Below are 27,327 nucleotides of genomic sequence, written 5' to 3'. Positions count from 1 at the left end.
AGGCAGGAGAATCACTTGAACCCAGGAGGCAGAGGTTGCAGTGAGCAGGGATCCTGCCACTGTACTCCAGCTGGGGCGACAGAGTGAGACTCTGTCTGGGGAGAAAAAAACAAAAACAAAAACAAAAACACCTTTTCAGGACTGAGGCACATGTAAAAATCTAATAAAAGGCATGAATGGTCCCCCCTAGAAACATACACACAATTGTTTATCAGGAGGTTTAACGACCCAGGGTAAAGAAAATCTTTCTCAAAGGTTACTAACAGTACCTCATTATCTTGTCAAGACGAATTAAGGAAGAAGATTGCTCTCATTCAGAACACCACAATGGGTTTTCCCACCCCTTAATAAGTATTCACAAAGTAATGTTACTACTGTCTTAAGACTAGTACTTCATAAAAGTGTTATCTGTACTTCATTCATTACATTCTCAGCTGGAATCCTGACTCCAGTGATTCACTAAGTGTTATTTAATGAAGCTACTGCATTTATAATAGAACAATTCAGAGGTCAATTATTGAAACATTAAATGATAAAAAGTTGTCTATTACTATTATTTCAATTATTACTGAATGCAGTATTTTCTTGAAGTCTTTTCCTCTTTCTAAAAATAGACTTCTTTAGTGTAGTTTTATTTTATTTTATTTTGAGACGGAGGAGTCTCACTCTGTTGCCTAGGATGGAGTGCAGTGGCAGAATCTCAGCTCGCTGCAACCTCTGCCTCCCGGGTTCAAGCGATTCTCCCACCTCAGCCTCCCGAGTAGCTGGGATTACAGGTGCCCACCACCACACTCCACTAATTTTTTTGCATTTTTAGTACAGATGAGGTTTCACCATATTGGCCAGGCTGGTGTTGAACTCCTGACCTAAGGTAATCTACCTGTCTTGGCCTCCCAAAGTGCTGAGATTACAGGTGTGAGCCACTGTGCCTGGCCTAGCTTTAAATTCCCAGCAAAATGGGGCAGAAAGCAGAGTACCCAAATATCTCTTCCCCCACACAATCCCAGCCTCCCTCACCATCAATATCTAACACTAGAATGGTATATCTGTTACAACTGAGGAACTTATATTGACACATCATTATCCCCCAAAGTCCATAGTTTACATTAGGATTCATTCTTGGTGGTGTACATTCCATGAATTATGATAAATGTATACTGACATGTGTCCCCCATTATAGCATAAAGAGTGGTTTCACTGCCTTAAAAATCCTGTGTTCTACCTATTCATTGCTCCCTCCCAACTAACTCCTGGCAACTGATGATCTTGTCACTGTTTCCAAGTTTTGCCTTTTCCAGAATGTCATATAGTTGTAATCATATAATATGTAGCCTTTTCAAATTGGCTTCTTTCACTTAGCAATATGCATTTAAGGTTCCTCCATGTTTTTTCATGGCTTGATAGCCAGTTTCTTTTCAGCACTGAATAATGTTTCACTGCTCAGATGTACCAGTTTATTCATTCGCCCACTGAAGGATATCTTGGTTGCTTTCAAGTTGTTACGAATAAAACTGTAATAAACGTCTGTGTAGGTTTTTGTGTATAGTTTTCAACTCACCTGGGTAAATATCAAGGAATGAGTTTGCTGGATCATATGACAATAGCATGTTTAGTTTTGTATGAAACTGCAGACTGTCTTCCAAAGTAGCTATAGTTGTTTGCATTTCCACCAGCAATGAATGATAGTTCCTGTTGCTCCACATCCTCTCCAGCATTTGGTGGTGTCTTTTGGATCTTCATCATTCTATTTCTTTTTTTGTTTGTTTTTGCAGAGATGGGGTTTTGCTATGCTGCCCAGGCTGGTCTTGAACTCCTGGCCTCAAGTGATCCTCCTGCCTCAGCCTCCCAAAGTGTTGGGATTACTGGCAGGAGCCACAGCACTGGCCTGATCTTCATCATTCTAATAGGTATGTTGTAGTATCTCATTATTTTAATTTGCAATTCTCTAATGACATACAATGTGAAACATCTTTTCTTTCTTTTTTTTTTTTTTTGAGACGGAGTCTCACTCTATTGCCCGGGCTGGAGTGCAGTGGCTCAATCTTGGTTCACTGCAACTTCCTCCTCCCAGGTTCAAGCGATTCTCCTGCCTCAGACTCCTAAGTAGCTGAGATTACAGGTGCCCACCACCACACCTGGCTAATTTTGTATTTTAGTAGAGACAGGGTTTCACAATGTTGGCCAGGCTGGTCTCGAACTCCTGACCTGCAGTGATCCGCCCACCTCGGCCTCCCAAAGTGCTAGGATTACAGGCATGAGTCACCACGTCTGGCCAAAGCATTTTTCATATGCTTATTTGCCATCTGTATATCTTCTTTGGTGAGGTGCCTGTTCCCATCTTTTGTTCATTTTTTAACTAGATTGTTCATTTTCTTATTGTTGAGTTTTATTTTGTTTAAGTTCCAGGATAAATGTGCAGGATGTGCAGGTTTATTACACAGGTAAAGGTGTGCCATGGTGGTTTGCTGTATCTGTCAACCCATCAACTAGGTATTAAACCCAGCATACATTAGCCATTCTTCCTGATGCTCTCCCTCCCCCCACCCCCACTTCTTATTGTTGAGTTCTAAATATTCCTCGTATATTTTAGATTTTCCTTCAGACAGGGTCTACTCTGTCACCCTGGCTGGAGTGCAGTGGTGTGACCATGGCTCACTGTAGCCTCAAACTCTGCGGCTCATGCAATCCTCCCACCTGAGCCTCCCAAGGAGCTAGAATCACAGGTACATAGCACCATGCTTGGCAAATGTTATTTCTTGTAGAGACAAGGCCTTCCCATGTTGCCCAGGCTGGTCTTGAACTGCTGGGTTTAAGTGATCCTTCTGCTTTGGCCTCCCAAAGCATTGGGATTACAGGTGTGAGCCATTGCATCTGGCTGGATTTTCCTTTTTTAAAGCAGCAGAATCCTTTTTTCTCCCAAAGAAATCTTGTATGGGCCCTCAATATGTAAAACGCAGGGATGCTCTAGTTGACTTTCCCTCCACTCCTGCCACTGTTCCCCTAAGACATCTCCCTTAAACACTATGAAAATTAGGTTAATGCTGTTTATGAAAACTAAAAATACTGAAGTTTGACTAACGACGGAGTGAAATTAGCTTACCTGACTACCACAGATGTTTTCATACTCTTCCACAAGATCAAAAACTGTACTTGAAGAGTGCTTCAGAAAAGACTGCAGGAAATCAGAAAACATACTCACGGATGCTAGAACACATCAAAAAAAAAAAAAAGGAATAAAGAAAAGTTAAGTGACGTACTTCTAGGTAATTCCGTTTGTTTGAAAATGTATTTATTTGTTTATTTATTTTTTGAGATGGAGTTTCACTCTTGTTGTCCAGGGTGGAGTGCAATGGCATGGTCTCAGCTCACTGCAACCTCCACCTCCCAGGTTCAAGTGATCCTCCTGCCTCAGCCTCCCAACTAGCTGGGATTACAGGCATGCACCACCATGCCCGGCTAATTTTTGTATTTTTAGTAGAGATGGGGTTTCACCATATTGGCCAGGCTGGTCTCAAACTCCTGACCTCAGATGATCTGCTCGCCTCAGCCTCCCAAAGTGCTGGCATTACAGGCGTGAGCCACCGCACCCAGCCTGTTTGAAAATTTAAATGGCTACAAGTCTTTTATAAATTCACTGCTATATTAAAAAAAAAAAAATTGAGACAGAGTCTCACTCTGTCACCCAGGCTGGAGTGCAGTGGCGCAATCTCAGCTCACTGCAACCTCCACCTCCCAGGTTCAAGCGGTTCTCCTGCCTCAGCCTCTCAAGTAGCTGGGACTACAGGTGCGTGCCACCATGCCCAGCCAACTCATTGTATTTTTAGTAGAGATGAGGTTTCACTGTGTTAGCCAGGATGGTCTTGATTTCCTGACCTCATGATCCGTCCACCTTGGCCTCCCAAAGTGTTGGGATTACAGGCGTGAGCCACCGCACCCGGCCTCAAAATTTTTTTTAATTGGCAAGATACACATAATATAAAATTTATCTTAATCATTTTTCTTTTTTTTTTTTTTAAGAGAGGGGGATCTTGCTCTGTCACCTAGGCTGGAGTACAGTGGTGCAATCATGGCTCACTATAGCCTCAAACTCCTAGGTTCAAGTGATCCTCCCACCTCAGCCTCCCCAGTAGCTGGGACTATAGGTATATACCAGCCACCATGCCCAGCTAATTTTTTATTAGTCTGTAGAGACAGGGTCTTGCTAACTCCTGTCTCAGCATCCCAAAGTGGTAGGATTAAAGGCATGAGCCTTTAATCCCTGGCTTAATCATTTTTAAGTGTATAGTTCAGTGTCAGTAAGTACATTCACATTGTTGTGCTACCATCACCACTATGTATCCACAGAACTATTTCATCTTGTAATACTGAAACTCTGTACTTAATAAACATTAACTCCCCACTCTCCACTTACCCCAGCCCCTGACAACTATCCATCTACTTTCTGTCCCTACATGTGTTGACTATTCTAAATATCTCATGTAAGTGGAACCATAGAGTATTGCCCTTTTGTGACTGGTTTATTTCACTTAGCATAATGTTCTCAAGGTTCATCCATGTTGTAGCATGTGTCAGAATGTCCTTCATTTTTGGCTGAATAATATTCCACTGTATGTATAGATCACATTTTGTTTCCCCCATTCATCTATCAACAGGTACTTGGCTTGCTTCTACCTTTTGGCTACTATGAATCATGCTATGAACATGCATGTACAAATATCTCTTTGAGACTCTGCTTTCCAATCTTTTGGATATATACCCAGAGGCAGGTTTGCTGGATCATATGGTAATTCTATTTTTAATTTTTTGAGGAACTGCCATACTGTTTTCCATAGCAGCTGTACTATTTTACATTCCAACCAATAGTGCACAAGGATTTGAATTTCTCCACATTGTTGTCAATACGTGTTATTTTCTGGGTTTTTGTTCTTGTTGTTGGTTTGTTTGTTTATTAGTAGCCACACTAACGGGTGTAAGGCAGTATCTTGTAACTCACTGTAGTTCTGATTTGGATTTTCCTAATGATTAGTGACATTTGAGTATATTTTCATGTGCTTACTGGTCATTTGTGAATCTTCTTTAGAACAGTGTCTATTCTATTTCTTTCTTTCTCTCTTTCTTTTTTGAGATGAAGTTTCGCTCTTGTTGCCCAGGCTGGAGGTGCAATGGCATGATCTCAGCTCACCGCAACCTCTGCCTCCTGGGCTCAAGCGAGTCTCCTGCCTCAGTCTCCCGAGTAGCTGCGATTACAGGCATTCGCCACCATGCCCGGCTAATTTTGTATTTTTAGTAGGGAGAGGGTTTCTCCATATTGGTCAGGCTGGTCTCGAACTCCCAACCTCAGGTGATCCACCCGCGTCAGCCTCCCAAATTGCTGGGATTACAGGCATCAGCCACTGCGTCCAGCCTCTGTCTATTCTATTTCTTTGCTCATTTTTAAATTGGGTTGTTTTTTTGTTGTTGGGTTGTAGCAGTTTTTATACATTTTGGATATTAACCCCTAAGCAGATACATGATTTGCAAATATTGTCTCTCATTCTGTGGGTTGCCTTTTCACTTTGCTGATTGTATTCTTTCGTGCACAAAAGTTTAAAATTTTGATGTAGCCCAATTTATCTATTTTTTCTTTTGATACCTAAAGGTCTTTTAAGATCTCAAAGATATACTAGTTATTTTATAAACAATTACTTAAGAAATTGAGGCAGATTTAAAAATATCTGAATTATATTTTAAGCACACCATTACAAAGTAGTGGAGAAAGTTATAATACATACTAAATGGCATGTTCCACTCTGGGAAAATACAGGCACTTGGCCTAAGTAGAAAGTATTTTGAGTCACTTAATACGAGTACCTATTTTTGACAGATACTACAAGAAAGTAGTAGTTACCAAAGTGTTAAGAGCAGGGCTCTGGAGCTAAACTGCTTAGTTTCAAATCCTGGTACCACTACTTCCTAGCCAGGTGGTTTGAGGTAAGTTACTTAACCACTTTGAGCAGTAGTTTCCTTTTCTCTAAAATGGGAATAATTATTGTAACTATTTAATGGACCACCATAAGGATTACATGAGTTAATGCTTGTACAGTGGTCATAACACTATCTGAAAAAAAATAACAGCATTAGGGTCCAGGAGAAAACAAAACACATCAACAATGTTAGATTAAGAACTAAACCTAAAGAAAGAGATGCTCTTTCAACAGCACAAATAAGAAAAAAATTACAATATGAGACTTGTCTAATAACGTAACAGGCTGCTATTTACATTAAAAGATAAAATGGCAAGATGCTGCTCAGATTGAGAACCAAGGTGAGGTTCTCAACCTTCTAGTGATACTGTATCAAATACCGTTGCCATAACCACAACTGATTAGCTTAAGGAAAAATATATTATAGACAGAAGACCAGATGAAGACACAGGAGGAAGACAGCCATCTGTAAGCCAAGAGAAGAGGCTTCAGAGAAAACCAACCCTGCCAAGACCTTTACCTCAGACATCTAGGCTCCAGAATTGTGAGAAAATAAATTTATGTTGTTGCCTATAATCCCAGCACTTTGAGAGGCTGAGGCGGTAGGATCACTTGTGTCCAGGAGTTTGAGACCAGCCTGGGCTGGTCTTTGTAGACCCTGTCTCTACAAAGAAATAAAAAATTAGGCTGGGCACGGTGGCTTACGCCTGTAATCTCAGGACTTTGGGAGGCTGAGGAGGACGGATCACTTGAGGTCAGGAGTTCGAGATCAGCCTGGCCAAAATGGTGAAACCTTTCTCTACTAAAAATACAAAAATTAGCCAGGCGTGGTGGTGGGCACCTGTAATCTCAGCTACTCAGGAGACTGAGGCAGGAGAATCACTTGAATACAGCAGGTAGAGGTTGCAGTGAGCCGAGATTGCACCACTGCACTCCAGTCTGGGCAACAGAGTGAGACTCCGTCTAAAAAAAAAAAAAATTAATTAATAAATAAAAAATTAGCTGGCGGCCAGGCGCAGTGGCTTTGGGAGGCCAAGGCGGGTGGATCACCCATGGTCAGGAGTTTGAGACAAGCCTGGCCAACATGGCAAAACCCCGTTTCTACTAAAAATACAAAAATTAGCCGGGTGTGGTAGCAGATGCCTATAATCCCAGCTACTCAGGAGACTGAGGCAGGAGAATCATTTAAACCTGGGAGGCGGAGGTTGCAGTGAACCAAGATCCCATCACTCCACTCCAGTCTGGGTGACAGAGTGAGACTCCATCTCAAAAAAAAAAAAAAAAAAAAATTAGCTAGGCATGGTGGTACATGCCTGCAGTCCCAACTATTCAGGAGGCTGAGGCTGCAGAATTGCTTAAGCCTGAGAGGTTAAGGCTGCAGTGAGCCATGATTGTGCCACTGCATTTAGCCTGGGTGACAGAGTGACTGTTTTTTTTTTTTTTTTTTTTTTTTTAGACGGAGTCTTGCTCTGTAGCCCAGGCTGGAGTGCAATGGTGCGATCTCAGCTCACTGCAAACTCTGCCTCCCGGGTTCAAGCGATTCTCCTGCCTCAGCCTCTCAAGTAGCTGGGATTACAGGTGTGCGCCACCATACCCAACTAATTTTTGTATTTTTAGTAGAGACGAGGTTTCACCATGTTGGCCAGGCTGGTCTTGAACTCCTGACCTCGTGATCTGCCCGCCTCGGCCTCTCAAAGTGCTAGGATTATAGGCATGAGCCACCGCGCCCAGCAACAGAGTGAGATTCTTGTCTCAAAAAACACACACACAAAAATCTGTTGTTTAAGCTACTCTCTCAAGAAAAAAAGACAGAAAGAAAGAAAAGAAAAACATAATGACGTTCAGAAACAGGAAGAAATGGTTTCCTTCATCTTAGTAAAGTGAAAAGCTACTTGTCACAAAGCTCAATGCCATTTTACCAGCTTCTCCAGGATCATCCTCACGTAACATAACAGCACTGATAGTTACATCTTCTGTTATACTGTGGGGCTCTGTGTTTGTGAAGAGCCCGGAACGCTGTGATGAAAATGCAGCTGCCCAGTTACTGTCATCCAGATTAGTAACCTTAAAAAAAAAACAAAAAAGTAAAAATACAGAAAAGTGATGGAGTTATTGTCACTGAGTGGATACTTTAAAAACAAATAAGGTTTCTAAAAACTATATGTATGTATGCGTCTTTTTTTTTTTTTTTTTTTTTCCTTCTTGAGATAAGGTCTGGATCTGTTGCCCAGGCTGGAGTTCAGTGGCACGATCATGGCTCAATGCAACCTTTGCCTCTCAGGCTCAAGCCATCTTCCCACTTCAGCCTCCCAAGTAGCTGGGACTACAGGCATGTGCCACCACGCCTGGCTAATTTTTCTATTTTTGGTAGGGATGGGGTTTCACCATGTTGGCCAGGCTGGTCTCAAATTCCTGGCCTCATGTGATCCACCTGCCTCAGCCTCCCAAAATGCTGGGATTACAGATGTGAGCCACCATGCCCGGCTACTATAGTGTATTTTTAATACTTAGGTGAAGTCATTCTGCATCACAGCTTACATAACATTTCTTTTGCTATTTTCAATACTGTTCCATAGTGATTCCTAAAGAGTATCTCATCTACTTTTTCCAATTTTCTCTTTTATCCCCTTTAATACATTTTATCTCTTCCTTAAGATATTCTTCATCTGTTAATCTCTGATTCCTACTCTTGTATGCTTCAAAACAGGGATCAGATTTTATAGCCATCAGCAACCAACCACAGCATGTACTTCTTCTGGTCAGCAAACTGACAGATTAAAACATCTTATTTTCATCTAAAGGTTGCTGGTGTCACAGTTTCCATCTGTGATATCAGATGCATAAGGTTTTCAGTTTTTTTACTGTCTAATTATTTCAATCCATATAACCTAAAGTTACTGTTATGATGATTCTGACTCAATATTTGTTAAAAGACTTTTACATCAAATATCATATTTTTATAAAAAGGGAGAAGTTCTTTTTTCTCTTTTTTTTTTCTTTTGCAATCACAGGTCACTGCAACCTCTGCCTCCTGGGTTCAAGCAATTCTCACACCTCAGCCTCCCGAGTAGCTGGGATTACAGGCGTAAGCCACCACTCCCAGCTAATTCTTTTATTGTTAGTAGAGACAGGGTTTTATCATGCTAAGCAGGCTAGTCTCAAACTCCTGACCTCTGGGAGGCCAAGGCGGGAGAATCACTTGAGGTCAGGAGTTCAGGGAGTGCTGAGATTACAGATGTGAGCCACCACACTCGACCCAAAAGGAGTTCTTAGCCCTATTTTTCTACATACCATGGAGAGATTTCCAAAGAACCCTGAAGACTGCGTAAGTCGGGGCGACTTCCCTCCTGTTCCAAGAATGCAGGAAATATCTGGCTGCCTGAGTAAGCTTCGGCTTGTTGGGGTAACTATAAAGAAAAGGTTGGTAGAAAGAACCTAAAGTGCGTGAGCATTCATTATCAAAACAAAGTAAGCAAACAAACAATGAAGAATAAATTTTTCAGTTTTCCATTATTTAGACTCTAACCAAATAAATACTTTAAATGTTAACATTTCCATGATACAAGGATTTAACTTATTTTTCTAAATTTGAGCTGTAGGTACTACTGAGCCTAACAGGAAACATTTTACTGCAATTACAGATGCTTTCATTATAGAATAACTGAGCAGTTAAAGACACTAATCAGTCAACGGATTCTTCATATTTTAATTTTATAAGGCATACTGAGGCAGTGCAGTGTAGTGGGCATAAACTTTGGAGTAAACAGATCATTGTTTGAATCCCAGTTCCATTATTTACATACTCTTTTTTTTCTGTCTCAGAACAAAAAAAGAGTATGTAAATAATGGAACTGGGATTTTTTTTTTTTTTTTTGCTCTGTCGCCCCAGCTGGAGTACAGTGGCACAATCTCAGCTCACTGCAACCTCTGCCTTCCGGGTTCAAGCAATTGTCCTGCCTCACCCTCTGGAGTAGCTGGGATTACAGGCATGTGCCACCACGCCAGCTAATTTTTGTATTTTTAGTAGAGATAGGGTTTCGCCATGTTGGCCAAGCTAGTCTTGAACTCCTGGCCTTAAGTGATCCACCCACCTTGGCCTCCCAAAGTGTTGAGATTATAGGCATGGGCCACTGCATCCAGCCTATTTACATACTTATTGTATATATTAGTTAACCTCTCTAAGTCTCACTTTCAGTTTTGGTAAAACAGGGCCAACAATACCCATGTCATAGTTACCGTGTGTTTATGTAAAGTACAGTACCTTGTACATGGCAAGAGTTCAAACGAATAATAACTGCAATCATTATTATTAGTGCTTATTGATATTGTAACCAAATACTATACTTATTATGTTACAATAAATGTTAGTTGGTATTATAATTACCATTATTATTAAATGCTTTAAAAGCAAAAAATCTTACAAGGCTGTCGAAATGAGCTAGGAGTTCGAGGGATAACCTGGTTTCTTGGTGTAGTATTACCAAAATTTTCATCTTGAGATGCCTGAACTGTACAATGAGTTAAGAAAAGTTTTCCATGTAGAAAAGAGATCACTAAAATGAGAATTAATCATCTTTTTACTATACAAATTATGTGAATACATTTTTCAAGAACAAGTATTTTAGGGCTACCATTTTTCAATGCAAAGGGTAAATAATTCATTGCTTCTGCCATTTAAATGATCAGATGTCAGTCTTAGATAACTACACACTGAACTAAATGTTTTTAGTCAGTTTTCAAATAATAAAAAGAAATCTAATCTCAGCAGAAGCTGTCAGCAGTAAGAAATATCTTTATTTTTAGGGAAATACGATCTCATTAAATTTTTGCATTATATTTACCAAATGACAGCTCTGTGGAGTGAAAAAAAGTTTCTACAGGATTTTATTATAGCTACCATTTAATACTCTTATAAAAAGAAAATTCTACAACACTGATTCCAAACATGTTACAATTTTTATAATGATGCTTAAATCGCAAAGGATACGTAAAACTCTTTTTTGAGCACTCTGTTTCCGTGCAGTCCGTGTCACCTCTGCCTCCCGGATTACAGGGGATGATATATCTCCAAAGCCACTCCTAAAGTAGTATAATCAAGCTTATATAAGTGAAACGAGAATATAGCATTTATAAAGAATTTTATCATCACAGCTGGAGTAAAGGACCCTGAGTAAGTTAAGGTATAGTCATTCTAGTAGCCAAGTCTTAGATCTTTTGTTGAGAACGCACTCCTGGCTCCAAATCCTGCTTATTCTTCAAAGCCTTACTCAAATCTTACCTGCACAAAGACTTCTCTGACTTTCTAGTACTCACTATGTTATTTTCTCCTAAGGAATTATTTCAACACTTGGAATCTATATTATAACACTGTTTTAGATAATTGCTTCATAAAAGTGAATCTTATTTCCCTTGTTGGATTGAGGAGTTACCTAACTGCAGGAATTCTCTCTTAAAAGATTTTCTGCAGTCTCCAAAATGCTTTAAACCATGGGTACTATTTAAAAACAAACAAACAACAACAACAACAAACAGAGCTTGCAACAACAACAACAAACAGAGCTTGTGAGATAGAAGGGTAAGTAAAAGAATTGTGGTAAATTGGAGCAAAATGACCCTTGAAGTTATTTCAACCCAGGAGGTCTCCTGTCCCATCACAACACTCCCTGTCAGTTTCACTCAAAGGTCTAGAAACTAAATTGTGCGGACTAAAAGGCCTGTGTTTAAGAGAAGAATCTAATATGCTTTTCCTCCACTTAAAACCTTCAGATATTCCTTCAGCAGGAAAGTATGGGAAACAACCACATAGAAACAATTTTAAACGTTTAACAATTAAAATTAAAAACAAAACAAAAAAAAAACCTTCAGATAGCTCTCTGGTCTATAGAAGTAAAAATTTCCTAAAATGATATTTACAATGTGACCCCAGTTTAGGGGTTCAGTCTTCTATTCAGCCACAAACATCACTTTAAACGTATACTGCATGTGACCACTGAGCTACACGTACTTTTTTTTCATATCCTAGCACCTCTGAATATGCTTCTTTTACAAAGACCTACATTTGCCCCCTTGAGCACCTGGTCAACAACTACTTACTCCTCAAAGAGCCTCAGGTAGGCTGGAGACACACAGATGCAGGTTGGCAATTTGGTTCTTGTATTTATTAGCTTCCGAACTTTCAGCAAGTTCCTTAACCTCTTTTAGTCTCAGTGTTATATATGAAAAAAGGATAACAGTACCCATCTCATAGGACTTTTCTTGTTCTGAAGATTAAATAAGCTAATAATATATATTCAACGCCTTTAGAACAATGGCAGTCACATAGTAGGTACTCAATGTTTGGAGTACGAATAATGTACTCTTATTATTCAAAGACCAGCTAGAAAGTTACCTTCTTTGAGGGGTCTTCCTGATAGTTACAGTGACAAGGAGACTTAATCGCCCCCAAACACTTACCACTTTACACTGCTTGGTTGTCTCCACTACACAACTAATTCCCCGAGGGGAAGGATCTTGAATAACTGATCTTTGTTGCAGGCGGCTAGTACAGTACCCAGATCATAGAGGGAACTCAGAATCTGATGCTGGCACTTGTAATCAGAAAGTCTGGGCTGAGATCCCAGTATCTTCACTGACTGGCTTTGTGATCTCAGGCTGGTCACTTAGCATTTCGAACGCCGGGCTACCTACCCCGCCCACCCCATGAGCGAACAGTGTTGCTGCCCCAAAGCGCCGAATAGATCGCAGAACGTAGTGGGAAAGTAAGGGACCATTATGATCTGTACCCCACCCCGACGCACGCCAAGCGGCCTTTTCCCCATTTGTGGCCAAATTTCCCGGCATGGGGAAGGAGTCTTAGGGGAAGCACCCGGGACCTCCTTGGCTTCTTCTGGGAGTCTAGTTTCACCTATTTCGTTTCGCCAACAGGCGAGACGGGCAAGACTTCGGGCTCAGCTGCCACCATCAGAACTGACCTGTCCATGGCTAAAGCCTTTTCCACACACAACCAACGTTGGCTGCAGTTTAGCTACCGCGTTTTAGCCTTCCCGCTCTCCGGAAGCAAGCCCTTCGACCCGGAAGCAGTCTGTCCCTAAAACAGACCCACAGAAAAGGGGTAGGGGAGAAGAAACAACGTTCCCATCTAGCGCATGCGCGACTTCAGCCTACAGGTGCACGCCCGGTGGGCGCAGGCGCAAAAGTTTGCCAATGTGTGCCTGGTTGCGTTTAGCCCAGACGCCTTGCGGCCGCTTTGCCTGACCAACGTCTGTGGGCGTGGAACAGGCCCTGGGTTCTCCTACTGGGAAGAATGAAGTATGTTGATAGTCTGGAAAAATGTGAAGTCATTTCCTGGTATTCTCTGTCAGAAAGCGCCTGTTCTTGGAATTCAGATGCGTGGGCTCTGCCCCACACCTCGGGGATCTCTATCTCTCTGCCTACACTCAGTCCTTTGTTCTGTAGCCCCCTGCAGTTTTTGCAACTATTTTCCATAACTGCTATTTGTTCTTTACTTGGTGTTCTTTCCTATTAAGGAGAAAAAGTTCACCTGTATTAAAAAGTAGAAAGGCAAGCGTGAAATATGATGGTATTGCCCTCTATTTCAAAGTGCCGTCTAGGCAAAAAGTGGTGTATTTTGGTCTTGAAGGAGTCAGTCACATTTTTGTTTTGGTTTTTGTTTTTTCCAGTTTGAAAGTAGTGACTGTCTATTAACTGACCAGATTACAAAAATAATGTTAGATGCTTCAGTTTATCCGTTTAATAAGCCTGTTGATATAGTCTTTTCTGTTGCTGGCATTTATACCTTTTATTAATACAAAATAGGTAGTCCTTCATTCTCCTTCGTGGAGAAGATAATTTGAAGGATCACAGGAACTTGAGTTTTTCAACAGCATAGATCTCATGAATCAGATTCTCCAGTCAGATGATGCCATATTTATCAGGAAATCTAGCAATCAAAGCGTTATCTGTTAAGGTAATTTGTGTATTGATTTTGCCATAACCAATTTGTAGATCAGTTCATTTACTGATTTCAGGTTCAGGTTCTCCATGCGATATATGGTTCCACAATCCTCAGCGTGTTAACTGAAGCCTTGTTGAGTTTAACAAAGCTGCCATTGAAGATCTGGGGAAAGTGAAGAAGTTGCAACAGAGTTTTGGGCTCACACCATTGATACATTTGATCCTTAAGGCAAGTGACAATTTGGGTTTCACAGGTATATAGAAATTGCCAGCTTTTCTTGCCATATATTTCTTGTGACAGTGCTGAGCTTTTTTTTTTTTTTTACTTCTTGCTTGCTTTTTTTTGGACTTGATTTTTTAAATTATGTTTCTTTCCTTCCTTCCTTCCTTCTTTCTTTGGTTTTTTTGTTTTTTTTTTTTTTTTTTTGTTTTTTTTTTGAGACAGGATCTTGTCCTATTGTCCCGGCTTAAGTGCAGTGGCACAGTCACGGCTCACTGCAGCCTTGACCTCCTGGGCTCCAGCAATCCTCCTACCTCAGCCTCCCTAGTACCTGAGGTTGCTGGGACCACAGGCACGCACCACCATGCCTGACCTCCTCTCCTCCCCCGTTTTTAAAAAATATTTTGGAGAAACGGGGTCTTATGTTGTTGCCCAGGCTGGTCTCAAACTCTTGGGCTCAAGCCATCCTCTTACCTGGGTCTCCCAAAGTGCTGGGATTACAGGGGTTAGCCACCACATCTGACAGTGCTTAGCTTTTTCATAGATGTAGCTTTCTCCTTGCTTTTCTTTTTCTTTTTTTTCGAGATGGAGTCTCATTCCATTGCCCAGGCTGGAGTGCAGCGGTGCCATCTCGGCTCACTGCAACCTCTGCCTCCTGGGTTCAAGCGATTCTCCTGCCTCACCCTCCTGAGTAGCTGGGATTACAGGTCCCTGCCACCACACCCGGCTAATTTTTGCATTTTTAGTAGAGATGGGGTTTCACCATGTTGTCCAGGCTGGTCTTGAACTCCTGACCTCAGGTGATTCACCTGCCTCAGCCTCCCAAAGTGCTGGGATTACAGGTGTGAGCCACTGCGCCTGGCCTTCTCCTTTCTTTTCAAAGCATTTTATGGGCAAACTTCTTTCTCAGGCACTTGACCTTTAGCTCCGTGAAATTCCTTCACGTGTTTTATTTTTATTTTTTGAGATAGAGTCTTGCCCTTTTGCCCAGGCTGGAGTGCAGTGCTGCAATCTTGGCTCACTGCAACCTCTGCCTCCCCGGTTCAAGCGATTCTTGTACATCAGCCTCCCAAGTAGCTGGGATTACAGGCATGCACCACCATGCCCAGCTAATTTTTGTATTTTTAGTAGAGGTGGGGTTTCACCATGCTGGCCAGGCTGGTCTCGAACTCCTGACCTCATGATCCACCCGCCTCGGCCTCCCAAAGTGCTGGGATTACAGGCATGAACCACAGTGCCCAGCCTTCCCTCACATTTTTAAAGGGTTTCTGGCACAGCAGGAATCTTCTTTTTCTTGTCTTCAATACCCTCCATGGTTTCAGCTGGGAAAGAGGAAATCAGTGGAAGTTTTGCCTTAGGCATTTATGTTCTGCTGTAATTCTGGGAAGCATAGTTCCCCGGAAGGCCTCTTCATACCTTATTATCCCCTCTCAGACAACATGGCATTTTGATAAAAACATTGCTTTGGGCTCCATCTAGGCTCAACCCCCCTGCACCTGCAGATTCCTCATCTGTAGAGTGGAGAAAACAATACCTTTGTCAGGGGTGTGTTGTGAGGATTAAACAAGATGTCATAGGGAGTCCCTGTCTCTAACATAAGTTTTAAAAATTAGCCAGGTGTGGTGACACGTGCCTGTGGTCCCAGCTACTTGGGAGGCTGAGGCAGGAGGATCACTTGATCCTGGCAGGCCAAGGCTGCAATGAGCTATGATCATGCCACTGCACTCCAGCCTGGATGAAAAAGTGAGACTTTGTCTCAAAAAAACAAAACAGACAAACAAAAAAAACAGAGACATCAACTGTACACTGTACATAGCAGGTCATTGAAATGTTACTTTTCTCCTTTAATAACCTTTCTGAAGAATAATGCCCTGGCATGGTCTCATTCTCCCACCTCCTAATTTTCCTGTATAAAAGTTCACTTTTTCTTATGGAAAGTGAAATGTAGTCCTAATGACTTTTGTCAGAGCTGGGGCAAGTTTATTCAAAGTATGATCTGTGGTTCATGTTCTTGCTCTGTGTCCCTCAGCAGTTGAATTCCAATGAGTTTTATTCGTGTAGTATACTTGAAGTGTACTTGAGGTGATTGACCATGAAGCACACAATAAAAAAGAACAGCAGTTTGGGGCAAAAAAATTAGCCCTGTGTTCAGTTCATATGCAAAGATGGAAAACTTTTTGGAAAGTGCACTGGGTTTCACTTTTGACACATTTAATTAGTAGGCATGAACACCATAGCAACCCTGCCAAAATTTCAAAACATATTCATTTCATTACCTTAAAAGGATGTGGAATAAATTTCTTATGTGGTGTATATTGTATACATGGTAGCTTTATGTTTAGTATTCTTGGTTGCAATGACAGAAATTGACTATGGTTAACTTAAACAAAAGGGAATTTACTGGAAGCACATCAGGAGATCTTGGAATTGTTAAGAAACTGGAGAAAAGGTCTGGGATAGCACAGCTCCTCAGGAGCTGAAGGCCAGGAAGCGTCTTTCCCAAAGACACTCAAACTCCAACTGTTTGCTCCAGAGCATCCTTCACCTCCCTTATCCCCAACAGCTGAGGCATCAAATATCATTATTTGTACCCCCACCACCCCACCCCAAGTTTGTTTTTTTTTTTTTTTTTGGAAACAGGCTCTTTGGGCCGGGTGCAGTGGCTCACGCCTGTAATCCCAGCACTTTGGGAGGCCGAGGTGGGCGACTCACGAGGTCAGCAGTTCGAGATCATCCTGGCCAACATGGTGAAACCCCATCTCTACTAAAAATATAAACATTAGCCAGGCATGGTGATGGACCCCTGTAATCCCAGTTACTCTGGAGGCTGAGGCAAGAGAATCACTTGAACCCAGGAGGCGGAGGTTGCAGTGAGCCGAGACTGCACCATTGCACTCCAGCCTGGGCGAGAGAGCAACACTCCGTCTCAAAAAAAAAAAAGGGAAAAGAAAAAAGAAACAGGCTCTTTGGATCACTCAGGCTGGAGTTCAGTGGCGCAATCTTGGGTCACTATAGCCTCAATCTTCTGGGCTCAAGCAATCCTCCCACCTCAGCTTCCTGAGTACCTGGGACTACAGACTCGCACTACCACACCTAGCTAATTGCTAATTTTTTTAATTTATGTTTTTGTAGAAATGGAGTCTCACTATGTTGTTCAGGCTCATCTGGGACTTCTGGGCTCAAGTGATCCTCCTGCTTCGACCTCCCAAAGTCCTAGGATGATAAGCCACCTTGCTCACCCCCTCCCTACTTTTTATTTTGAAAATTTTCAAACCTACAGAAAAGCTTATATAAGAATAGTACAGTAAGGCCGGCTGCAGTGGCTCACACCTGTAATCCCAGCAGTTTGGAAGGCCAAGGTGGGCGGATCACCTGAGGTCAGGAGTTTGAGACCAGCCTGGCCAACATGGTGAAACCCCGCCTCTACTAAAAATACAAAAGAAAGTTAGCCAGGCATGGTGGCGAGTGCCTGTAATCCCAGCTACTTGGGAGGCTGAAGCAGGAAAATCACTTGAACCTGGGAGTCAGAGGTTGCAGTGAGCCAAGATCACGCCACTGCACTCCAGCCTGGGCAACAGAGCGAGACTTGGTCTAAAAAAAAAAAAAAAAAAATAGAGTAGACCTCAACATACAATATTTCACCACAATTGCTGTCTTTTTGTTTTTTGGTTTTGGCTGAACCATATGAAAGTTAGCTGTAGTTATGATACTTCACCCCTAAATTTTTCAGCATGTATCTTCTGTTAAATAAAATTGATGTGGGGAGCATTGCTTTGGACTGAGCTTATGCCAAATCCATGTAATCAAACTGTACTTTAAAACAGTGTCTGTAGTCTCAGCTACTCTGAAGGTTGAGATAGGAGGATTGCTTGAGCCCATCCAGCCTGGGCAACACAGTTAAGACACCGTCAGAGGTCGGGTGCGGTGGCTCACACCTGTAATCCCAGCACTTTGGGAGGCCGAGGCAGGCAAATCATGAAGTCAGGAGTTCGAGACCAGCCTGGCCAACATGGTGAAACCGCATCTCTACTAAAGATACAAAAAATTAGCCGTGCGTGGTGGCATGCACCTGTAATTCCAGCTACTTGGGAGGCTGAGGCAGGAGAATTGCCTGAACCTGGGAGGCGGAGGTTGCAGTAGGCTGAGATTGCACCATTGCACTCCAGCCTGGTCGACAGGGCAAGACTCTGTCTCAAAAAAAAAAAAAAAAGAAAAGAAAAAGAAACACACACACACACACACATAAGAATGGGCCAGTTTTCCAAAAAACAGGAGATTCACAGCAACTAATCAGAAGAGGCTCAGTCTACCTGAGCCACTAAGGTCTGTTTTGACCTCATGTGTGAAAGTAGCTTTGAAATGATCAATCTGTTTTTTCTTCCTTATTTCAGCTTTCTTCAGCCCATTTCTTTTCTTTTTTTTGAGACAGTCTCGCTCTATCACCCAGGCTGGAGTACAGTGGTGCGATCTTGGCTCACTGCAACCTCTGCCTCCTGGGTTCAAGCGATTCCCCTGCCTCAGCCTCCCGAGTAGCTGGGCTACAGGCACATGCCACCACACTCAGCTAATTTTTTATTTTTAGCAGAGACAGGGTTTCACCATGTTGGCCAGGCTGGTCTCGAACTCCTGACCTCATGATCTGCCCAGCTTGGCCTCCCGAAGTGCTGGGATTACAGGCATGAGCCACCATGCCCTGCCTCTTCAGCTCTTTTATGTCTATAAAGCACACCTCCTCTGCTCAGCTCTGTCTATTTTGTAGATGGGATGCTGCCTGATTCATGAATCTCCAGTAAAAGCCAATTAAATCTTTAAAATTTGATTTGTTGAAGCTTTTTTTTATTTGACACTCCTAAAACAAGGACAAGACATTCTCCTACCTAGTCACAGCAAATCAAACACTCAGAACAATTAATAGTGACAGAATGCCACAACTAATGTATGCAAATTTTCCCCATTGTCCCAATAATGTCCTTTATAACTGCCCCTCTCCAGTATAGGATCGAATATTGGATTATGCATTTGTCATGTCTTTTTATTCTACTTTACCTTAGAATAGTACCCCAGACTTTTTTTTTCTTTTAGTCATTTGGATTTCTGATTGTTTCCTCATTATAACTTTTTTTTTTTGAGACAAGGTCTTGCTTTGTCACCGAGGCTGAAGTGCAGTGGTGTGAACATGGCTCACTGCAGCTCAAGCGATCCTCTTGCTTCAGCCCCCTGAAGTAGCTGGGACTACAGGTGTGCACTACCATGCCCGGCTAATTTTTTTGTTTGTTTGTTTTTAAGTTAGGGTTTTGCCATGTCACCCAGGCAGGTCTTGAACTCCTGAGCTCAAGCGATCCACCTGTCTGCCTTGGCCTCCCAAAGTGCTGGGATTACAGGCGTGAGCCACTGCGCCCAGCCGATAAACACTTTAAAATACATTGAGGGGAAAGCAGAGTGCAGGAATACTACATAGATGTTACTAAGTATTTCTTAATCACATTGGATGGTATATGAGGTCTCTTTGTCTCAGTTTCAAAATCTGCTGAACTGTCCTTTCCCCAGACCCCCTCCAAAAGAAAGCATCCTTTCACCTGATGCCCCTTTCTAGCTGCTGTTTTTTCTCTCATTCCCTTCTCAACCAAACATCTGTTTTGCTAAATTGTAAATAGCCAGTAGTGGTTTTCTTACTATAAATCCAGTATAAGTATCTCTTACAAAAAGATAATAGACATAAACAAAAGGAAAAAACTAAAGAATCCTATGATTCCATTAACTATAGCTGACTACAATTCCACGAAATACCCTCATCAAGAATTACCCAGCTAAGTCCAGTTAACCCACAGAACAAAGAGAGTGAATAATATATTGATTTATGCCACTACATTTTGTGGTAGCTTTTGATGTAGCAACAGAAAACTGTAACAAATGGAATTATATTGTAAAACTGTTCTACAATCTGCTTATTCACTTAACATGAACATCTTTTCATTTCAAAATTATTTGTCTACATCATTCATAATTTACCAAAACAATTTGAAAGGGTCATATTTCCTTTTTGTCTCCATTTACATTTACAAGGTGACCTAATGCTGTCTGACTTCAACCTTCACTGGTAAATGAAAACTAACTAAGGTGACCAATGATCTCTGCCAGGAAAAGTTTATTTTTCATTTCTCAACATCTCCGGAATATTTGACACCATTCACCACTCTCTTCCTTAGTACCCCCATGCCATTTGGTGTCATGATTTTGTTAGAGGGCTTCTCCTAGTCCACTCCGCCTTCTCTTGGCTAGTCTTCTCTATGAGCTCTATAAATCTGCCTTTACCTTAAACATTAATTAATCTTTTCCAGAGTTCAGACCCAAGCCCTGTCTTCCTCAGTTCTGCATTATTTTCAGGCTTCAAACTACTGACAGTTTCCTAATAGATTTCCAATCTATATTCTAGCCCATATCTCAATTTTATATTCCAGACTCATGCGTCTGGTGGCTTACTAGACACATTCACTTTGAAGATATAAGGTACCTGAAACTTAACATGTTCTAACTCTAAACATGAACTCAATAGACCTGCCCCTCCCTCACTCCTCACCAAAACAACAATACAACAACAACCCTACTTCTCCTTGTATATATTTTTTTTTTTTAGTCTTGGCAAGTGGCCATATCCAGTTAGCCAAAAATCTGGAATTTAATCTCAGTAGGACTAAAGTTCCACGAGGGCAGAGATATTTATCTTTGTTTGGTGCTGTATCTCTCTGTTTGTCAATTGAATTATTCTTCTCTCATCCCCTGCATCTACTTTGTCACCAAATCTCAAATATGTCTTCCCATTTCCATTGCTACCTTCTTCATTTCCAGTCCCAACTCATCATCTCTTCACTGTTCTAAGGTAGGTCCTCCAACCGAATTCCATTCTTTATACTGCTAAGAGGATGATCTTCTAAATATGCAAATCTGACTGTCACCTTTCAGTTTCTTCCCAGTCTCAATTTTAACTTTAAACTACTACACTCAGCCTTCAGGACGTGATTTACCTGTTATTATCTCTGCCTCAAATTCTGTATTCCAGCTATATTCAACTACAGCTCCCCAAACATTCTACAGTCATTTGGCATATTTTCTCTGCTCCTACTAAGTAGAAGCAGAAGAGGAATAAAGCAAGACCATGTCATAGACTGCTATGCAGTCATTAAAAGGAAGTTTAGAGAGCATTTGTAATAACTTGGAAATGTTTATGTTTTACTTTAAATGAGGGAAGCAGACTGCCATATTATATATATCAGTATGCTCAGAAACAATGTAAAATGTATAAAACAATACTGAACAAAAATTATACCAAAGTTCATAGTGATCATCTTAGGTGAGACTTTGGCTATGCCTTGTTTTGTTTCGTTTTTTGAGAAAGGGTCTCGTTCTGTTGTCCATGCTGGAGTGTAGTGGCACAATCATGACTCATTGCAGCATTGACCTCCTGGGCTCAAGTGATCCTCCCACTTCAGTCCCCCAAATAGCTAGGACTACAGGTGTACACCACAATGCCTGGCTAATTAAAAAAAACAAAAAACCAAAAGCCTTTGTGTGTGTGTATGTGTGTGTAGACAGAGTCTCACTATGTTGCCAAGGCTGGCTGGTCTCCTGGCTCAAGTGATCCTCCTGCCTCGGCCTCCCAAAGTGCTGGGATTGCAGGAGTGAGCCCCTGCACCCGGCCCACTATGCCTTGCTTTATTTAAAGCAATATATTTTCATAGCAAGATCCAATTGAAATTCAAATAAATATTTTAATAAGTTCATTAAGAATTCCAGTGAGTCAGATGTGTGTCTAGTGATTTAAGTTATAGCAGGTGCTTAAATACTTTTGCCATGTTCAAAAGATAGTGGAAAATCTTGAATACAGTTGTAGGATACACAGAAGCTTATATAAAACAAAATTAAGTATTTAGACTATTAACAGCTTGTTCAGATATAAGATGGTGTGATTTTTTTCATTTTACTATTTGGGGAATTTTCCTCTTTGAGCTCAAAACATTGCAAACATGCTATTATAACTTAGTAATATTCTTTTTATCTAAAGTAATAGAATTGGCTGGGCCTAGTGGCTCACGCCTGTAATCCCAGCACTTTGGGAGGCCGAGGTGGGAAGATCACTTGAGCTCAGAAGTTTGAGACCAGCCTGGCCATCATGGTGAATCCCTATCTCTACTGAAAATATAAAAAATTAGGCGGGTGTGGTGGTGCATGCCTATAATCCCAGCTACTCAGGAGACTGAGGCAGGAGAATCGCTTGAACCTTGGAGGCGGAGGTTGCAGTGAACCGAGATCACGCCACTGCACTCCAGCCTCGGCGACAGAGCGAGACCCTGTCTCAAAAACAAACAAAAACAAAACAAACTCTCTCTATATATATATATTCTTACTTAAAATCTATTACTAGTAAAACTTACATTTTGCAAATTGATATTAGCGCATGGTCGGCAATGTTTTAGTCTTTTTTTTTTCCTCCCTGGATGTTGACCAGCTCTTTTAATTTACTTTAAAAAAATTGTGGTAATGTGTACATAAAATTTACCATTTTAACCATCTTTTAAGTTTGTAGTTCATTGACATTAAATACATTCACATTGTTGTGCAGGGCAATGTTTTATTCTTTTAAAAAATAACAAACTTGAAGGTCTTGTGCCTGAACAATCCCCTCCCCTCCCCTCCCCCTCCCCTGTTCTTTTTCTGAGATGGAGTTTGCTCTTGTTGCCCAGGCTGGAGTGCAATGGTGCAATCTCAGCTCACTGCAACCTCCGCCTCCCAGGTTCAAGTGATTATCCTACCACAGTCTCCCAAGTAGCTGGGATTACAGGCATGCGCCACCAAGCCTGGCTGATTTTGTATTTTTAGTAGAGACGGGGTTTCTCCATGTTGGTCAGGCTGGTCTTGAACTCCTGACCACAGGTGATCCTCCCACCTTGACCTCCCAAAGTGCTGGGATTATAGGCATAAGCCACCATGCCTGGCTGGGTTTCTTTCTTTTGCCTTCTTTTCTTTTCTTTTTTCTTTCTTCAATGTTTTATTCTTTTTTAAAAAAAAGCAAACCAAACTTGAGGGCCTTGTGCCTGAACAATGCTCTTTTCTTTTCTTTTTCCTTCCTTCCTTCCTTCCTTCCTTCCTTCCTTCCTTCCTTCCTTCCTTCCTTCCTTCCTGTCTTTCCCTTCCAACCTTCCTTCCTTCCCTCCTTCCTTCCCTCTTTCCTTCTCCCCTTCCCTCCTTTCCCCTCCCCTCCCCTCCCCTCCCCTCCCCTCCCCTTCCTCAGGATCTCACTGTGTCACTCAGGCTGGAGTGCAGTGTCGCAAACATGGCTCACTGTAGCCTCGACTCCTCCTGGGCTCAAACGATCCTCCCACCTCAACCTCCCAAGTAGCTGGGACTACAGGTGCACACCACTATGCCCAGCTAATTTTTGTATTTTTTTGTAGACACTGGGTTTCACTTTGTTGCCCAGGTGGTCTCGAAATCCTGAGCTCGTCTCAAATTCCTGAGCTCAAGCAAGCTGCCTGCCTTAGCCTCCCAAAGTGCTGGGATTACAGGCATGAATGAGTCACCGTGCCCCGCCCAATGTTTTATTCTTTCTTTTTTTTTTTTTTTTTTTTGAGACGGAGTTTTGCTCCTGTTGCTCAGGCTGGAGTGCAGTGGCGCGATCTCGGCTCACTGCAACCTCTGCCTCTCAGGTTGAAGCAATTCTCCTGCCTCAGCCTCCTAAGTACCTGGGATTACAGGCATCCGCCACCACACCCGGCTAGTTTTTTTTTTTTTTTTTTTTTTTAAGTATAGATGGGGTTTCACCATGTTGGCCAGGTTGGTCTCGAACTCCTGACTTCAGGTAATCCACCCGCCTCGGCCTCCCAAAGTGCTGGGATTACAAGCATGAGCCACCGCACCCAGCTCCAATGTTTTATTCTTAAATAAATATATTTGCTTTAAAAATTTTATATATATATAAAAATATATATTATATATATATGGTAACTGATTATCCGTTCAAATTTTTAATTATTTGTTACATTGTTTTCAAAAAGTTATTTATTCAGATAATGATGTCTGTTTGCTTTCTCTGTATTTTCAGGCCCACCCCGCCTCACTCCCACCCTCTTCTACTTAATTCAGGATGTGAATAGCACATGCCTTCCATCTTCAGACAAACACTGAGGCCTGGACAATGACCTGCATTAGGTAGATAGAATCTACTGAAAGCTAAAAGCCTTTTCCTGTGTCTTAGCAGCACGGAAGCCACGCCTCCTTCCCCCCAGTGTTTGTGCAAGCCCTAGAGAAGAGGAGACAGCCCCTGTGATGTGTGAGGTTGAATTTCCTGCCCTCAACCCATCAAATCAGGCAGAATGAGGGCTCAGTCAGAACTACAACTACAAAAGAGAAAAATTTTAATGTGACTTTTCTTGTCTGCTCAGATTTTTGGGTTAAGGTTCATGCCAGCTACATTCTTTGCATAATAAAATATAAATAGAGTATAAATTGTTCTATTTAGAGAAAACAGCAAAACAATGCTCTCCCAAGGGCCCTAATAAATCACTCTCCAGAAACGTGGATGTGTGTTGGATTTACAGGATTTCTATGCCAAGCAGAGAAGTACATGAAAACAGGAAAGCAAAATGCATAAGTTGCAATAATAGTTTTGTGGTTTAGCTGAATAATGTCCTATATCAACAGAGGATAATGATTTTAGTTTTTCAGTTGCCCCAAGATCATTTCCATTACTGATGAGGCTTGAAATGTCTGTGAAGAAGAGTCATTGCAATTGATTTATTTGTCTGGCAAACTTTTTGTCAGCAAATTCACCACTACCTCAAAAATCTCACTAGCTACTCTATGCTTAAGACATTAGAAGCATAAGCCACAATGAAAACTAACTCTTAGCATTAGAATTCTAAGAAGCAGTAATGTATTTATGATTTTATGTTAAAAATCTCCCAGATGTCAGCATTTAAATCACAATTCAGTAATATAAGTAATTTGAAATTAGAAAATTTTATACTTCACCATTCTATTTTCCTCTTGAAATTGAACACAGTTTGAAAGAATTAAGAAAAGAAGCTATAAAAAATAAATTGTTCAAGGATTCTTCCTGTTTCTAAACACCACAAGATTATGATGATAGAGACATCATTTGAAGTGGTAGAGAGTACTGTGAAATATCTATATGTGAATATAATGAAAATGAAAAAATAATCTGATGAATTTTTAAAATTAATCTTGTTAGAGTCATTTTTGAGAAATTGTATGCAAGTGTATTGATTGAAAATGACCTTCTCATTCAAGAAAAATTTATTGAGCACTTACTAAGTGTCAATAGGTGAATGTGAATAAAATAGATATGGTCCCTGCCTTCTTGGAGTTGAATAAAATAGCAAACACTTATTGAATATTTATTATATGTTGTGCATTATAATATTAACCAATGTTTATTGAGTTGTTATTATATGCCAACTACGCCAATCCTGTCCTAAGCAATTTATGTATGTTAACTAATTTAATCCTCACAATAAATCTATGAGGTAGGTACTATTATTTCTGTCATAAAATTACAAAGGCATAGAGAGATAATTTGTCTAAGGTTCCATAGAGTAAGTAGGGGACCCAGAATTCAATTCAAGGAGTCTTTTTGTTCTGCATGACATCTCAATTGCTATATAAATATTATTTAGTTCCCAGGGCAAATTTTTCAGGATAATATTCTTATTCTCTCAATTTTACAGAAGAGAAAACTGCCGTGTAAAGAGGTGAAATAACTCACCAAAAGTTAACTGACAATGATCCTACCCACTACATCACACTGCTTAACTGGGAAGACACGCAATTTAACAAGTACCAACCAGGCTCCACATTTAAACTCTGACCCCGTTTGACCTTAAAGTAATGCATTTTTCTTCAAAGCAGACACTTCGCCACCCCAAAAAAAACCATATCTGAAAAGACATAATGTACTTAATCAATGGCTTCCTGCTATAATCACCACAACCACATCCTTTCCTAGAATCGTATCTGTCTTATTGAATCCTTCCATTAGCTTTTCTCCTATACATGAAGTTCAAATAGCACACCTGAGTTTTTGAGGGCATACACAACTTACACATTCCAGGCTCAAATACTTTTTTCCTCCCCTGACTCATGAACTTTTTGAAATTTAACAGTTTCTTCTATCTTTTATGCTACCTGGTCTATCTGAACCAAACGTATATATTTTGCAGTTTCCTCCTAAAATACATTCAAAGCACTGTTTTGCTTCGCATTGCTGATATTTAACTGCTTTGCAATATCACTGCTACTTATACACAAACAAAAATCTGGTGTTTTTTAAGAGGAAGCCAAACTAAATAAATCATTTTAAAGATATATATATGGTTGGGTGCGGTGGCTCATGCCTGTAATACCAGCACTTTGGGAGGCTGAGGCGGGTGGATCTCCTGAGGTCAGAAGTTCGAAACAAACCTGGCCATCATGGTGAAACCCCGTGTCTACTAAAAAATACAAAAATTAGCCAGGCATGGCGGTGTGTGCCTGTAATCCCAGCTACTTGGGAGTCTGACGCAGGAAAATCACTTGAACCCGGGAGATGGAGGTTGCAGTGAGCCAAGATTGCACCATTGCACTCCAGCCTGGTAAACGAGAGCGAAACTCCATCTCAAAAATATATATATAGGTTAAGCACAGTGCTCACGCCTGTAATCCCAGCATTTTGGGAGACTAAGGTGGCAGATCATGAGGTCAGCAGTTTGAGACCAGCCTGGCCAACATGGTAAATTCCCGTCTCTACTAAAAATATAAAATTAGCCGGCATGGTGGCACATGCCTGTAATCCCAGCTCCTCAGGAGGCTGAGGTAGGAGAATCGCTTGAACCTGGGAGGCGGAGGTTGCAGTGAGCTGAGATGGCGCCATTGCACTCCAGCCTGGGTGACAGAGTGAGACTCTATCTCAAAAAAAAAAAAAGAAAGAAAAATTATATATATATATATCTTTGTCTATAAGTGAATATCTTCTAATTAGAGGATCTATGATAATGTATCTTTAAGAAGATGCGTCATGCATCTATGATCCTATGAATCTGCTCTTTAAAAACAACAGAATATTCAAGGTGTCTTTAATTTTTTTTTTGAGACAGAGTCTTGCTCTATTGCCCAGGCTGGAGTACAGTGGCATGATCATGG

General features: G+C 41.2%; 1 protein-coding gene and 1 long non-coding RNA gene across 10 annotated transcripts in view; one reads left to right on the top strand and one right to left on the bottom strand.

Moving 5' to 3' along the window:
• The window catches only part of NUP107 (nucleoporin 107), a 58,752-nt gene extending 45,695 nt beyond the window's left edge, over positions 1–13,057 (bottom strand). For 3 of the 8 annotated variants that reach the window (XR_010148354.1, XM_016923829.4, XM_054664490.2), the window contains exons 1-6: positions 12,935–13,057; positions 10,951–11,042; positions 10,385–10,471; positions 9,255–9,370; positions 7,883–8,027; positions 3,101–3,204 (exon numbers count right to left, since the gene is read on the bottom strand). Coding sequence is in view for 7 of the 8 variants with exons in the window: in XM_016923829.4 (XP_016779318.3) it covers positions 3,101–3,204; positions 7,883–8,027; positions 9,255–9,370; positions 10,385–10,471; positions 10,951–11,042; positions 12,935–12,942 (552 nt within the window). In the remaining variant the exon portion in view is untranslated. Of the gene's footprint in view, positions 1–3,100; positions 3,205–7,882; positions 8,028–9,254; positions 9,399–10,384; positions 10,472–10,950; positions 11,043–12,416; positions 12,757–12,934 lie in introns of those variants that run through there. The other 5 variants (XM_016923835.4, XM_063786899.1, XM_016923830.4 and 2 more) reach the window with 3 other exon arrangements.
• Positions 12,987–25,544, top strand: LOC134807583 (uncharacterized). Of its 2 annotated transcripts, none has more exons than XR_010148359.1 (3): positions 12,987–13,074; positions 13,991–14,145; positions 24,233–25,544. It is a non-coding gene; the product is annotated as an uncharacterized LOC134807583 (long non-coding RNA). The 2 variants fall into 2 exon arrangements; XR_010148358.1 differs by lacking the exon at positions 12,987–13,074 and adding an exon at positions 13,146–13,271.
• The last annotated feature ends 1,783 nt before the right edge of the window (positions 25,545–27,327 follow it).

The sequence above is a fragment of the Pan troglodytes genome, chromosome 10, assembly GCF_028858775.2.
Source record: "Pan troglodytes isolate AG18354 chromosome 10, NHGRI_mPanTro3-v2.0_pri, whole genome shotgun sequence".
NCBI classification, from domain to species: domain Eukaryota; kingdom Metazoa; phylum Chordata; class Mammalia; order Primates; family Hominidae; genus Pan; species Pan troglodytes.
The sequence above is the reverse complement of the archived record's forward strand: the minus strand, read 5'-3'. Positions and strand labels throughout refer to the sequence as shown.